Genomic DNA, 14,013 nt, shown 5'->3' with positions numbered 1-14,013 from the left:
TCAAACCCAATGTCCCACCTGTTGAATTACATGCTGCCTCATATAGTTACTGTGTGTCATCTTTATTAAATGGCAGCCCACATTTTAGCCAAGGCAGCGGTTTTCCAAAGATGGGCATCAGTCTGGGGGTGAGTTTAAGGAGAATGGAAACTTAATGCAACCACAAAGAGGAGCTGGGTGTTGTGGTTGCTGCTGCTGCTGCTGCTGCGTCCTGTGGAACCCTTACTCAAAATACTCTCAGAAGTCTTGGGTATTTTTAGATCCTAAGTTCCTGGAAAATATGGAAGAGGCATGCGTTTATAACATCTGAATCTGATGGGCATCTTTCTGTTAGTAAGGAAGCATCTGCATCTGTGTAAGATAGGACTCTTGCAAATAGGCAGAAAGAAAGTGATGAATTTTGTGAACAGAATGTACTTGGCAATGTTAGCAACCTTGTCTGTGTCACAGACTTCGACGACTGCAAAACGTGGGGCATTTGTGACCAAGTGTGTGAAGACCGTGTTGGCCACCATCGGTGTCACTGTGCAGAAGGTTACGTCTTGGAGCATCACCGCCACTGCCGAGCCAATACCTCATGTAAGCCAGTAGCTCTGGGAGCTGATCTTTCTCCCTTGAGCGATGCTTTGAAAGCTAACATTATCTTGTCATCTCACAGGTGCTTGAAAGGAAAGCCGATTATATGCTTGTGATAAATGGAATGCCCTTGAGTGTAATGCAAAGATGCTTAAAGTTTTGCAAGGCCTCCCAGCACTTTGCTGTCACTGCCTGCACCATTTATTTACCTATTAGCCAGTTGTTGCTGGAAGACCAGGCAGCAAGTCCCCCCAGTATCCTTCACCAAGTAATGAAAACAAACAACTCCCCCGCCTTGAAGGATTTCTAAGTGCCATTGATTTAGATGGGAGAGGTTTAAACAAGACCATAGCTCAGTGGCCGAACTTATGGTTTGCATGCAGAAGGTTCCACATTCCATTATTATATCTCCAGAAAGAAATTCCAGTCTGAGCTAGATGCACCAGTTGTATGTGGCAGCTTTCTTAAATGTGCATTTATCTCCACAACAGAAATCGGTAATGCTTAAAAGTGCTTTAAATTGGGCAGGTTTGCACACAATGCACATATTTTTAAAGTATGAAAGTCGTCAAAGAGAAACAAATAATTTTTGCCTGGCACTTTAAATATGTGTACTAGTTCATCTTCTCCCAGAGAATGAGACCCAATTTACATGTCACACCAGTTATGTGACTTCTTCCACAATGTGTAGCCATATGGGCACTTCTGCGATAATAGTTAGTTACCTGTATGAATTGGTGGTGGTGGGATTAGGTCTTGGTTGTATATTGACCTAAGAAGCAATAGAAAATGAAAAATGTTTGGAATAGGGCTATGATACGAACCACATGAATACCTGTTCATACGGGCAGATAACTGTATAGACCATTATCCAGATAATCTGAGAATCATGACCCTCTGTTTCATGTGTAAATTGGGCCTTAATATTGGGGTTGCCGTAGAGAACCAGATTCTAGAAAATGTATAGAATAGGTATGCCCGTAAGGTAATATTTTATAGCCTGGTGGTACACCCAGTAGTCACAGTTAACTGTTGGTCGTTACCCACCCTTTCAGTAGTTTTCTAGCTAATCCCCAACTGCACAAGAAATGGCACATTAATGCCATCTGTTCTTTCAGCTGGAGTTGCCTCAGTTATTTTTTCTAATGGCCGTGATTTGCTGGTTGGAGATGTTCATGGACGCAGTTTTCAGACTCTAGTCCGATCCCGGAACCGAGGAGTTGCCGTCGGTGTGGACTTTCATTTTCAGCTGCGTAGAGTATTTTGGACAGATACAGTGCAAGATAAGGTAGGTTGAAATGTCGAGCAAAATGGCATTTTTGGAGCAGAGGGATCCAAGAGCAGGATGTGTTGATAACTTTTCATTTCTCGGAACAGATGCAGGGCCCTCCTTTGTTTCCCAACAAAAACGAACTTTGAGATGGTTTTATGATAATGACCGCACTTGTGAGCTATGCTCTTACATGTGATTTATCAAACAAAGCACGCTATTATGCTATGGTACTATCTTGAGCAACTCTTAATATGATTGGAAATGGAGTCCAAAAACCTAATTAAGAGAAATAGTAGACATTCTTTCAAAACTGAGTGTATTTTTTCCTTTGCAATTTCTTGAAACTTGATCATTTAAAATGTGAAAGTACTGTGTTCTCTGAGGAGATAAAAATCAAATATTCCTCAAGTATATTACAGATAATTGAGCTCTAGGTAAGAAATATTGACAGTGTGTTGTGCTATGGGCCAATATTTTATTCCATTGCTTTTATGCATTGCTTATATTAAGTTCATATAATCCAAAAGGTGGATTCAGCTTCAAATCCAAATGGTTCAAGAGTAATTACTTTAAAAAGATTCGGAATATGAGTTAAGAAGAACAAGTTGCTTTTTCTCTTGCCTTGCAAATACCCTTAAAAATATTCTGCTGTCCAGTTACTAAAAAAACAAACAAAAAAACCTATATTTGGGAGCAGGAAGGATTTGTCTCTCAGAAGAAATTGTTTAGTAGTGATGTGGAGAACATTTGCCTTCATCTGTAGCCCGTTCTGTGCATCCCCTAGATCAAGGGCTCCCAATCTGTGGTCCACAAACTTCACTCCGATGGTCCATGACATGTCTGTGCATTTGTGGTTGAAGATGGGAGATGGCACATCCATCACGTTCAGTCTTCAGATTGATTTTTAATTGTATTTTTCTTCTTTTATTTTTTATATCGTGTTGTATTTTATTCTGTTCTTGTATTGAATTCTATGAAATTCAAATTGCTTTACAATAAAATACAGTATATAAGAAATAAAAGAAACATACAGTGAAATACAGTGAAAACCACACAGCATCTAATACAGCACATTACAATTGCTACAACAGGCAGAAAAATAATTTAAGGGATCTGCCAGGACTCAACAAGACCTCACCATTGTAATTCCAACTTTACTTTCAGGTTTTTTCAGTTGGCATTGATGGCTCAGAAATCCATGAAGTTTTAAATGTTTCAGTCGACACACCTGAAAACCTAGCTGTGGACTGGATTAACAACAAGCTCTATATAGTAGAAACCAGTGTCAACAGAATTGATATGGTAAATTTGGATGGAACTAATCGAGTAACTCTTATTGCTGAAAGCTTGGGAAACCCTAGAGGAATAGCTGTCGATCCTACTGTTGGGTAAGTTATAATGCTGAATTAAACAGAATCCCTTCTGTTTGTAAACTGTATAAAGTTTTTGAAATATCATGGACTGTGGAATAAATAGGAACGGATGATGGTATAGAGCTTTCAGCTCTGTGTTCTCTTCCTCTTGCAGAATTGCATTATTTTGCTTTACATTCCTCTGTTCACTGCTGTGATAACTGTGTTCCGGAGTAGCAGTACAAGAGTTGTGATAGGAACATTTTGCTGAATCCAAGAGAAGAGGAAGAAATATGGTGCAACTCACTGTGTTTATGTCTGTGGCAGGAGATGGCAGGCACCTTCTTAGTACAGTGGTACCTCTGGTTACGTACTTAATTCGTTCCGGAGATCCGTTCTTAACCTGAAACTGTTCTTAACCTGAGACACCACTTTAGCTAATGGGGCCTCCCACTGCTGCCGCGCCACCGGAGCACGATTTCTGTTCTCATCCTGAAGCAAAGTTCTTAACCCGAGGTACTATTTTTGGGTTAGGGGAGTCTGTAACCTGAAGCGTCTCTAACCCGAGGTACCACTGTACTTGCTGCAGAATCAGTGCCTGGGAAAGATGGGTGTGAACATAAAAATGGAGATAGTGATAATTAGTTATCTCTCATATCAACATGCAGACCATGTATTCAAAAAACATGGCTTCCCTGAAAGAATCATGGGGACCATAGTTTACCCTTCACGGAGATACAATTCCCACCGCTCATGACTAGAGTTCCCAGGATTCTTTGGAGTAAGCCATGAACTTCACAGGTATGGTATGTATGTGACCTTACTAAGAAATGTCTTTTTACAAAGAGATTTAGTATAACTATACATATGTTGATGAGAAAGACAACTTAGTTGATATCTAGCTTGCTCAAGTTTAGAAGATATATCCATCTGACAGACGCATCCTTAAAGTTCTGTTGCTTTAGGCAATCTACATTAATCAACTGGTTGTAAGTAGATTGGGGCCTTGGTCTCTGTTTGCTGTAGTTAGTCCACTGTATAAGATGCTGGGAATAGTCTTCTCATTGCAATGATTCTGCATGGGACAGAAGGCATTACTGGGGAGCTCCTCCATGCAGTTTGAGGGACTGATGTGATAAGAATTTGCATTTCTTATTGGCTGGTGTAACACATACACTGACCCTAGTTCCTCATGTGTCCTATCCTGGCCAGTGAGCAGAACGGCTGGTCTGGTGCCACAAGACTATTTCTAGTATTTTTCTGAAGACTGAGGGGCACTCAGTGGATTTTTCTTTTCTTCTTCCCTTTTATAGTTATTTATTTTTCTCAGACTGGGATAGTCTCTCTGGTGACCCGAAAGTGGAAAGAGCCTTCATGGATGGAACAAACCGCCTAGACTTGGTTAAAACAAAATTAGGCTGGCCTGCTGGGATAACTTTGGATATTGTATCGAAGAGACTTTACTGGGTGGATAGCCGGTTTGATTACATCGAAACTGTAACTTACGATGGACTGCAGAGGTGGGAAGAAGTTTTAATCAATATTTTTAGTTGTTAATTTATTTGATAATGATAATCTTCATAACAGTTTATGAGAGTTGTGTGTTATGGATTTCCATTAAATCCACACAGGATTATAAAGCAGATGAGTAAATATTTGAAACTATATTATGAAACATCTGGGTTTTTTTTAGATATTCACCACTGTCCCTGGATCTGTAAGCAGTAACAGGCCAGGGGTACCTAACCTCAGATGTTCTTTGGCTGCAACTCCCACAATTCCTTACAATTAGCCATACTAGCTTGGTCTGATGAGAGCTGTGGTCAACCAACATCTGAAGGACTCTGCTGGCAACTCCTGGGCTAAATTATTAACAGAAAAGTGGTAGGCTCTCCCTGTTGCATGCATTGATAGGAGAGAATAAGGATAAGAATATTGTGTTGATCCTTAGTATTTCTAGGAGTGCAGAAGGTTATTTCATCGCCCATGTCGATTTGCATATTCTTGGGTAAGGGAAGGGAATGGTTTTGGGGCTTCAAATGTTGATCTTGAGATGATTGGTAGAGGAGGGGCAGGGTAGCCCTCCTGGAAATGTCAATCCCTAAATACTGTACACAACTCTGCACAACTCTGGATGCCAAGGAGTTGGCACCCACACAGCGCCTTCCATCCCATTTGCTCCTTTTGTTTACAGCGGAGAACTTAATTTTAAAGTCCTATCTTTGTTTTTCCTTGTAATCTGGACTTTTCAAGGTCATTTCCACTGTCTAGTGAACCAGGAACGCAAATAGAATACTCTCCCCCACCTTTCAGATAAAAATGCCTGTTACTTATTGCTGCCTGGAACTTCAGATGTAACATTCCTTCCAGAGAGGAACAGTTGCTAGTTTATTAATATAAAAGTAAATGAGATGCTTCGGTATAAGCAGCATATTTAAGATAACATTAAAAAACGCACTTTTAAGCAAAAGTTTCGATTCGTTTGGATATAGTACAGCAGCAGTTCGTCTGACACATACAGCTAAAGCACACACCCAAATGCACATTTAAAGCACACAGCCCCCCCCTCAAGAATTCTGGGAACTGTAGTTTGGTAAGGATGCTGGGAGATTCAGCTCTGTGAGAGAAAAACTGCACTCTCCAGGATCCTCTGGGGGAAGTCACATACTTCTAATGTATGGCAGATGTGCTTTAAATGTTTGGTGTGAATCTGCCAATAGCCTTGCTTCATAATTAATGCCACAATCAATTCCAAAGTCCATTAAGGCTATCAATAGCTACTAGTCCTGATGGTTGTGCTCACTGTCATCAGATGTCAAGGAAATAAACTAACTACAGTATCTGACTTTTAGAAGCCACATGAAGGCAGGCCTGTATTGGGAAATTTTTAATGTCTGATGTTTTACAATTTTTAAAAATATGTGCTGTAAGCTGCCCAGAGTGGCTGGGGAACCCAGCCAGATGGGCGGGGTATAAATAATAAAATTATTATTATTATGAACAGTTGCTGAGAATTGTAGGCATACAATTGTGTGCCATTGTGTGCAGGTTCTGCTTGTGGGTTCCCCATAGTCTTCAGTTTCGACACTGTGAGAACAGGATGCCTTTAATCTGATCCAGTAAAGCAGTTAAATTGGTTTTATTGGTTTGAGCCCTTTAATTTCTTCCTTTTTTAAAAAAAGCTCATCTAGTTGACCACCCCCTTATAACCCTTCCTTGATGTCCTGTTCAGTCTTTTCAATTTTACATCATCCCAATATTTTTCTCCTCTATGATTTTTCTTCTTTGACCCTCAGTGTACGCATTTGTTTATGATTCCGCAAGTCAGTTGTTAAATCCCTTGTGAAGCCACCTTAACCAGAGATGGAATGTAATATTGATCTTGCCTGACTATAAGTCTTCATTTCTATAAGTCTTCATTTTCAGATTTTGTTAATGAAAAATAATTCTTTCTGACTCACAAACAGGAGAACAATAGCTCACGGAGGCTCCTTGATTCCTCATCCTTACGGAATAAGCCTTTTTGAACACAATGTGTATTTTACTGACTGGACAAAGATGGCGGTGATGAAAGCTAATAAATTTGAGGATTCTAACCCACAAGTTATTTATCAGTCTTCCTTGCGTCCATACGGAGTGACAGTCTATCATGCTCTCAGGCAGCCCTATGGTAAGTCAAACGAGGGAGCCAAAGGGAAGTAGCCTCTTTAAAATGGCTGAAGGTGCGATTGGATGCCGTAGATTTGGCTATTAGTTGTGATAACTGTGTTGCACGAATGCTTGGCATGGGTGATGTTCATTCAGTGCCTTATTCCCTCGAAGCTTTCAAAGAATAAAATACAACCAAACAGATGTAAGGCATGTTTGGCTAAACTGCAGCCTTACCATCAACCATGCCATCTGTGACGGATAGGACTTGGAGGCCCTTGGGCTCCCCGTCTCTGACGTAATGGAATCATTGCACTTGTAAGGGAAGAAGGATCCCAATGGATATGACAACAGCATGCAGAGCAAGGGATACATCCTTGATGTCGAAGGAAGCAGTACTGTCAGCTCTGACATCACTGCACACTTGAGGGACTGTGGTGGTAGATCTCCAGGAGACTTAATTTCAGGCATCCTGTCAGCTCTCACATCACAGCATAACAAAATAAAAAAATTCCTTCCAGTAGCACCTTAGAGACCAACTAAGTTTGTTATTGGTATGAGCTTTCGTGTGCATGCACACTTCTTCAGATAGTGTGCATGCACACGAAAGCTCATACCAATAACAAACTTAGTTGGTCTCTAAGGTGCTCCTGGAAGGATTTTTTTTATTTTGTTTCGACTACCTACCTGTAACATCACAGCATACTTATTTACGGGTTGGCAGCTGGGATATTAATTATAAGCACCCTGTCCTATCTTCCAAGTGATAAGTGTTGTTAAAGCTGGCAGTGCTGATAATCTTTTGGGAAGGTCTGTGTATGGTATATCCCTTTACAAGAGGATTGCTAGGCCTCAGCCAGCCTCTGAAGTATATATTGGCAGAGAGAGAGAGAGAGAGAGAGAGAGAGAGAGAGAGAGAGAGAGAGAGAGGAGGGAGTGTATATGTGTATATATATGTGTATATTATATATTTCTCGGATAAAAATCGGGACATCTTATTCCATAATAATAATCTGATTATTTATAGTCTGCCCATCTGACTGGGCGGCTTCCAACATATATAAAAACATAATAAAATATTAAACAATAAAAAACTTCCCTATACAGGGCTGGTTTCAGATGTCTTCTAAAGGTTGTATAAGTTACTTATCTCTATACCCTCCAACATTTCTCCAATGAAAATAGGGACATCCAGGATCAAATCAGAAACTGGGGCAGCTTTTGTAAATCCGGTACTGTCCCTGGAAAATAGGGACACTTGGAGGGTCTGGTGTGTGTGTGTTAATTTTCTTTTCTTTTTTTAAGCATACTGTTCTAACTACTCTTAAAGGGGAGAGCGGCATTTCCTTATTAGCTAGAATGAATGAATGTGTTTCAGATGAATTAGGTGTGAGACAGCCTCTGATCCAAGAAGTTAAGCAATTCCAGTCCCAATGTTTTCAATAGGAGAGAGGAATGCTTTTAGCTTTCCCTTTTAAATCAATGGGACTTAAATGTACTTGATATGTAGAACAAAAGCAATTTTTGGAAAAAAATTAATAAGCCAAAATCTGTGAGTCTGCAATATGCTGAGAATCGGTTCAGAAATGCTTATACAGTTGGGAAATTTGAACAGATTTAACAGGAGTTGACCATGTAAAATGTGTTATAGGAGGCACTCAACACGAGTAGAGGAAAGCTGATATTTTGTCCCTAATGTTCTGCATGCACTTAGGTAAAAAGTACCAATGAAATTAAAAACATCATGAAAACCTAACATTTGATTTAGTTTGGTAAGGCTGTAACCATATTATTTTTTTCCAGTAAGAAACCCTTGTGGTAGCAATAATGGAGGGTGTGAGCAGATCTGTGTTCTCAGTCACAAAACAGATAATGATGGTCTTGGCTATCGTTGCAAATGCATGTTGGGCTTTGACTTGCATGCTGACGGACGACGTTGCATTGGTAAGGACTCATGCTGACTCTCTTAAGTAATGCTTCTGTGGATGGCTGTATTGCTAGCTGGCTTTTCAGTTTCAGTGTGTGCAATCCTCACAGCTGCTGTGCACCATTATGTAGCAGAGTGAATGTGGGACTATTCGCATCTCCCCACAGGGGTGTTGTGCATGTTTCCTAAGCTTGCCCAAAGTATTCCACGTGGTGGGAACTGTTGTGTTTCAAAGGTAGTCCCATATCTGCAGCCCATCCCAGTTCCTTGGCTTGCATCCTGCATGTACTTCTCATTTCAGAAATGATTTGGGCGTGTGATTGGGTTCTGTTGTGATCTAGAGCAGGCAAAGTTCCATTGCTGGGTTTGGCCCTTATTTTATTTCTTTATCACATTTATATTCCACCTTTCTTCCATCACAAATCTCACAACATAGGTTTTTTAGACCGTTTCTGATGGAGGCATTGCCCAGCTGAAGGCCTGCTTAGTTGACAACATCATATGCCTTTAGATTGGGCACTTGTTTAAGTTTGTATACATGCTTTGTTGTAATTTTCTGTTCTCCACTTTTCATTTTTAATTGAATTTGTCTTTTCTGGTAGATGTTCTTGCCTGGATATTTTCTCCTAATCTCAGTTATGTTTTTAAAAACATTAACTTTAACTATCTATTATTTTAGGATTATTGGAGCCTTGAAGTAAGGAAGCTGATTTTTTTGTGTTCTTTCCCATTACAGCTGTGCAGCAGTTTCTGCTCTTCTCATCCCAGCTAGCTGTTCGTGGAATCCCATTCAATCTTTCCACCCAGGAAGATGTGATCATCCCTGTGACAGGGACCCCTTCCTATTTTGTTGGGATTGACTTCTACGCCCAGGAGGATACCATCTTCTATTCTGATACCATTAAGGACATAATTTATAAACAAAAAACAGATGGGACAGGTAAGATGCAAATCTCTCTGTTTTGATTTCCTCCTCTGCCTATCTTAGCATCTTGAACTGAGCAGGGAAAAATGGGTAATCATCGCTTTTGATCCCATTGATTCAGACTACAAAGCAAAACTGCTGTTTTGAAAGAGCAAAAATAGCTCATCTCTATGGACTGTCTTATATAGAATAAAACTGCTGGCCCATATAGCTCCATGCTGTCTGCAATGATTGGGAGCTGCTTTTCAAGGCTCTTAGACAGGGGTCAGCCAACTTTTTCGGCAGGGGCCTGGTCCACTGTGGACCTTGTGGGAGGCCGGAATATATTTTGAAAAATAATGAACGAATTCCAATGCCCCACAAATAACCCAGAGATGCATTTTAAACAGAAGGACACATTCTACGTATGTAAAAACACGCTGATTCCCGGACTGATTTAGACGACGATTGGGCTCTTAGGCATGGGTAGGCAAACTAAGGCCCAGCGGCCAGATCTGGCCCAATTGCCTTCTAAATCTAAAATATAGGCCTGAGATGTTAACAGGAAATTGAACCTGGGATCTTTTGCATACAGAGAATGTTTTCTACCACTGAGCTATAGATAGGGATTCCATAGAATTCCTATGGAAATGGGAGTGGAAGTTGCCATAATTTGCATGCTCAACCTATATCAGGAATGGAGCAGTATTCACTATCATTATTATTAGTCTGCAAATGCTATTCTGTAGTCTGCATGGGTTTTGATGTTGCCCTTCTGCTGGAATTAATTAATTAGGTTAGTTCTGGCCATAGCAAATAGGTTCTATAACATAGGTTTTAGTGGAAATCAAACTGTAGCAGAACGGAAGCAGTGTTGATTGCAATGAACACAGGATGCAATAGAAATCTACTGCTTACTTCCCCATCCACTGGCCATTCACTTTGGGGAAGTGGTTAAACAAATAGTTAACTATTTATCATATAACGCTTAAATAGAAAGTTCCCCATTCCCCTTTTGATAAATTTTGTGTCCATTTTATATGAACACCAGGCAGGGAAATCCTTGTAGCCAACAGAGTGGAAGGAGTTGAAGACTTGGCTTTTGATTGGATCTCCAAGAATATCTACTGGACGGACCCTCCGTATAGGAGCATTAGTGTCATGAGATTGGCTGATAAATCGAGAAGAGCTATAGTTCAGAATCTGAATAACCCTCGTTCAATAGTGGTTCATCCTGTTATTGGGTAAGTCTCAGCACTCAGCTGTGTGTTCAGAAATATAACGAGGTAAAGCCCTTCTGCGATGCTGCTGTGTTAGAATGCAGGCAGTGCATCATGTGCTAGAATGATCCTCTGTGTCAATAGACCCCTGTCTGGAAACTTGAATGCTATAGAAACGATTTCTACTGTAACCTGTTTTTCCACATGCAGGATTGCTATTAAAAATGTGGGTATTCAACCATGCCGTTCCACCACCTCCATTCTGATGTGATACCAGGTCCAGGAGGGCTGTACCACATGATATTTCTGAAACTGTAGATTGACTCCAACTTTTTTTTAAAAAAACTACTGTTTGTGTGTGTTTTAAGGGCCATGTGGTTTTGTATTTCAAAAATACTTCTTGCTGTTTTCAGTCCAGGAGCCTCCTTTTCCCATCTCAGATATCTTCCCCTTGTTCAGGCATCCCTCCCCCTCCTCCTTGTTGTCCTGGCACCAGTTACAACATCCAGAGCAAAACGCAAGGTGGTACAAAATCAAGACAAAAGGGGTATTCAGCAGAATTATCTATTAAAAAACCAAGAAGCGTTTGTTCTTTCTTTGGATTGGAACAGAACTCACTGCAGCGTAAGAGTTCCTGTTATCTCCACGGTGTTATCTTTATAAATAACTCTCTTGGAGGAGTGTTAGAGCATGTCTTTCACTTACCTAGTCTCTGATACTCCGTTCTGAGGGCCAAATCCCAGCCTGATGTTTTTGCTCTGTAGAGGAAAAAGAAGTTATTTCAGAATGCAAAGTCCATGCGGAGGTTATTATCGTGGTTATGCGTACTGCCTCTGTTGATGGGGGCTCCCTCTCCTGGCACTTGGTTATGCAACTGGAGTCAGTTCCCATTATCTCTGGGCGAGAGACCAATTTAAACCTTCTGTGAATGTCTTGTAACTTTGGTTATACTATGGAAAAATCTTCCTCCTATCTATTTCCTTATTTCCATATTGTTAACTGTTGACAGATCTGTAACAAGAAGCCATAATATTTTTATTTATTGCTGTTTATCCATAATGGATGGGGAGGGAATGCTCCAGTTCTTAGCAATATGGCTGGCACTTGCTTCTCTATTGAGTTAAACTTTTGTTTTGGTGAAAACTAGTCACCACTGTTACTATTATTATTTAGGGTCAAGTTATCCCTAGGTAATTTTCCGTGGATTTCCCCTTGCAGCACGCTGCACTTCCCTCCCAAAATACTCCGCAGGGTCACAGTGCCCTTTGGAACATCATGGGAAATTGCACTGTAGGGGGCATAAGGGGAAAGAGGAATAGATGAAAATTGTCTGCCAATTCCTTCCTCCAGTGTAGTGCCCCGTGAAATCCACTCAAGGGAAATCTGAATCCAATCCATTATTATCCTTTTATTTAGTGAGTGAGTGAGTGTTGAGTTGAGTTCAGTTTGTTTTTAAATTTGTTTCCTCTATAAGCGATAGCAAGAACAAGTGTCAGAACATAGTAAGTACTATGTCTAAAAGACCGTTTTTAGTTTGGGGGTTGGGTTTTTATTGCACTGCAGGTGACAGGCCGGGGAGAAATATCAACATTTTGATGACTATTTGTAGTTTCAGTGCATTTTATTATTATTTCCAGATACATATTTTGGACGGACTGGTTCCGGCCTGCTAAGATCATGAGAGCATGGAGTGATGGATCACATGCCTTACCAATTGTGAACACAACACTTGGCTGGCCTAACGGCTTAGCTATTGATTGGAGGTAAGAAATCAAATCAAAACAAGGATTTTTAAAAGCAGATATTATACAACCAGCGGACATTGCAGAAATAATCTTTACACTACAGCAAATGCAGCATCAAAACGACCATTTCTTCCAGAATGCCGATAGTCAAGTCATTTTCTTGCAAACTACAGATGCTTTTAGTTTGTCACCAAAAGTTGAAATACTTTAGCTGGTAGGGAAGTAAGTTATGAAATGCCATTCCGAACAACAGATTTAAGTTTTCAATTACGGCTGGGCTGAAAGGGTGGGAGAGGGCACCTTAGCCAAAGCTTTGATCTGTAGTGATAGGCACCTTTTTCCCAGTGTTCTCCCTGCCTCAAGGTTTGCTTTGAAAGGAGATTGAAACGTTCACACCTCCGAAGTGAGGGCATTGCTGAGCCAGAAAGCATTGCCGTCATACTGGATTGACTTATGCAAAGGATCCAACTCTGGTTGTGTGGAATCATAATCATTTTATTATTGTTTTATTAAATTTGTACATCGCCCTTTATCTGATGTACAGTTCACAGTACATCAGGGCAGTTCACAGTATAAAAATCCAAAGTAAAAGCACAAGATACATAATATAAGACAAGAACAAAACAAACCCATATCCCCCCCCCCAACACATTTAAAAGGACATTTGTTGTATGGGCCCCAACTGACAGGGAAGGCTTCCCAGGAAGAAGCCTCATTTGAAAGGGGTGCAGCGAAAACAGTGAGGGGACTTGTGGAAGGCGGATGTTTATGGTGCAGAAACCTCCCTTGAGATGAATAGCAGTTAGATGGGAATTATTTACAGAGGAATATACCTTCCACCTGCATGTCTCCGCAGGCAAACTACTTTTCTGTAAAAATTCAAATAAAACTCTCATTTCTTTCAGTTCGTTAAGGCTTTACTGGGTGGATGCCTTCTTTGATAAGATTGAACACAGTACCTTTGATGGGCTGGACAGGAAGACGCTGGAACGAATTAATCAGATGACACATCCGTTTGGTCTCACTATCTTTGGAGGTCAGTATCTATGTTGAGTCCTCACAGCAGTCCTCAGTCTCTCACAGTATGAAAGCCTTTTGGAATATAGTAGGTTGCAATGCATTGAAATGCAGCTTTTCTTGCAAAAGGATTGTTTACAACAGGGATGGGGAACTGGTGGCCTTGCAGGTGTTGTTGTGTCTCCGACTTCCACCAGCCCCAGTCAGCATGTCCCAAAGTGTAAGGGATGGTGGGAGTTGCAGCCCAACAACATCTGGGTGGCTTCAGGTTCCCTTATCTAGGGTTTATGAGGTTTCACTTCTTCATTTGCTTTTGGAATACACACACAAACAGAAAATGCAGGTTTCAGC

The 14,013-nt window shown here is 40.6% G+C and overlaps 1 protein-coding gene across 2 annotated transcripts in view; it reads left to right on the top strand.

The window, feature by feature from the left end:
• LRP2 (LDL receptor related protein 2) overlaps positions 1–14,013 on the top strand; it is a 149,874-nt gene that overhangs the window by 50,695 nt on the left and 85,166 nt on the right. For both annotated transcript variants that reach the window (XM_053409052.1, XM_053409062.1), the window contains exons 10-19: positions 451–579; positions 1,695–1,864; positions 3,014–3,237; positions 4,515–4,721; positions 6,669–6,871; positions 8,653–8,793; positions 9,513–9,716; positions 10,732–10,924; positions 12,538–12,663; positions 13,551–13,681. In XM_053409052.1, coding sequence (XP_053265027.1) covers positions 451–579; positions 1,695–1,864; positions 3,014–3,237; positions 4,515–4,721; positions 6,669–6,871; positions 8,653–8,793; positions 9,513–9,716; positions 10,732–10,924; positions 12,538–12,663; positions 13,551–13,681 — 1,728 coding nt within the window. The remainder of the gene's footprint in view (positions 1–450; positions 580–1,694; positions 1,865–3,013; positions 3,238–4,514; positions 4,722–6,668; positions 6,872–8,652; positions 8,794–9,512; positions 9,717–10,731; positions 10,925–12,537; positions 12,664–13,550; positions 13,682–14,013) is intronic.

The sequence above is a fragment of the Podarcis raffonei genome, chromosome 1 (assembly GCF_027172205.1).
Source record: "Podarcis raffonei isolate rPodRaf1 chromosome 1, rPodRaf1.pri, whole genome shotgun sequence".
Lineage (NCBI taxonomy): Eukaryota > Metazoa > Chordata > Lepidosauria > Squamata > Lacertidae > Podarcis > Podarcis raffonei.
This window is presented reverse-complemented; position numbering and strand designations above follow the sequence as displayed.